At 62.0% G+C, this 571-nt stretch overlaps 1 protein-coding gene across 1 annotated transcript in view; it reads left to right on the top strand.

The window, feature by feature from the left end:
• Window positions 1–160: 160 nt before the first annotated feature.
• Window positions 161–571, top strand: part of MNEG_13570 (Endoglucanase 18) — a gene marked incomplete at both ends in the record, with an annotated part of 4,405 nt that continues 3,994 nt past the window's right edge. The window contains 2 exons of the mRNA XM_014037958.1: window positions 161–211; window positions 496–558. Of these exons, the coding sequence (XP_013893412.1) occupies window positions 161–211; window positions 496–558 (114 nt within the window). The remainder of the gene's footprint in view (window positions 212–495; window positions 559–571) is intronic.

The raw sequence follows: 571 nt of genomic DNA, 5'->3' as shown, positions 1-571 counted from the left end.
CTCCCCCGCCCCTCCTTGCGCCCCTTCCACCCAACCCTGTCATGCCTCAGGCGAGACCAACGGCAAGTCCAACAACCTGAACCACTGCCTCCAAAACGTGATCTACCGCGACTTCTGGCCGGTCAACCAGAACGGCCCCAAGATCCCCAAGCACGAGGTCATGGTGGTGTTCGACGCCGACATGGTGGCCAAGCCCAACTTTTTCACCAAGGTGCGCGAGTTTGTGTGTGTGTTTGGGAGGGGGGGGCTGGTTGAGGGGCTGGCAGGGCGCAGGCACGCCTTGTCGGGCTTGGGGTGGTTTGAGATTTTGAGGATATTCACAGTGCAAGCGGCATTGGTGGCGGCGGAGCAGATTGCCAGATTACCAGCGCCTCAACGGGCTCATTGCGGCCGCCCACCATGAGCGATTTGGGCGTGCGAGCCTAAACCCTGCTCCAATCCCCACATACCCTACCACCAGCACCATGTTCATCCCCTCAACCCCGCCCCCCGCAGATCCTGGAGGTGATGCTCGACGACGACTGCGCGCTGTGCCTGACCCCCCAGGGCTTCAACAACGTCGACGCGCAGT

This window comes from Monoraphidium neglectum, assembly GCF_000611645.1.
Source record: "Monoraphidium neglectum strain SAG 48.87 unplaced genomic scaffold scaffold03909, whole genome shotgun sequence".
In the NCBI taxonomy this organism is placed as follows: domain Eukaryota; kingdom Viridiplantae; phylum Chlorophyta; class Chlorophyceae; order Sphaeropleales; family Selenastraceae; genus Monoraphidium; species Monoraphidium neglectum.
Note: the sequence above shows the minus strand (reverse complement) of the source record. Positions and strands in the feature narration are given on the sequence as shown.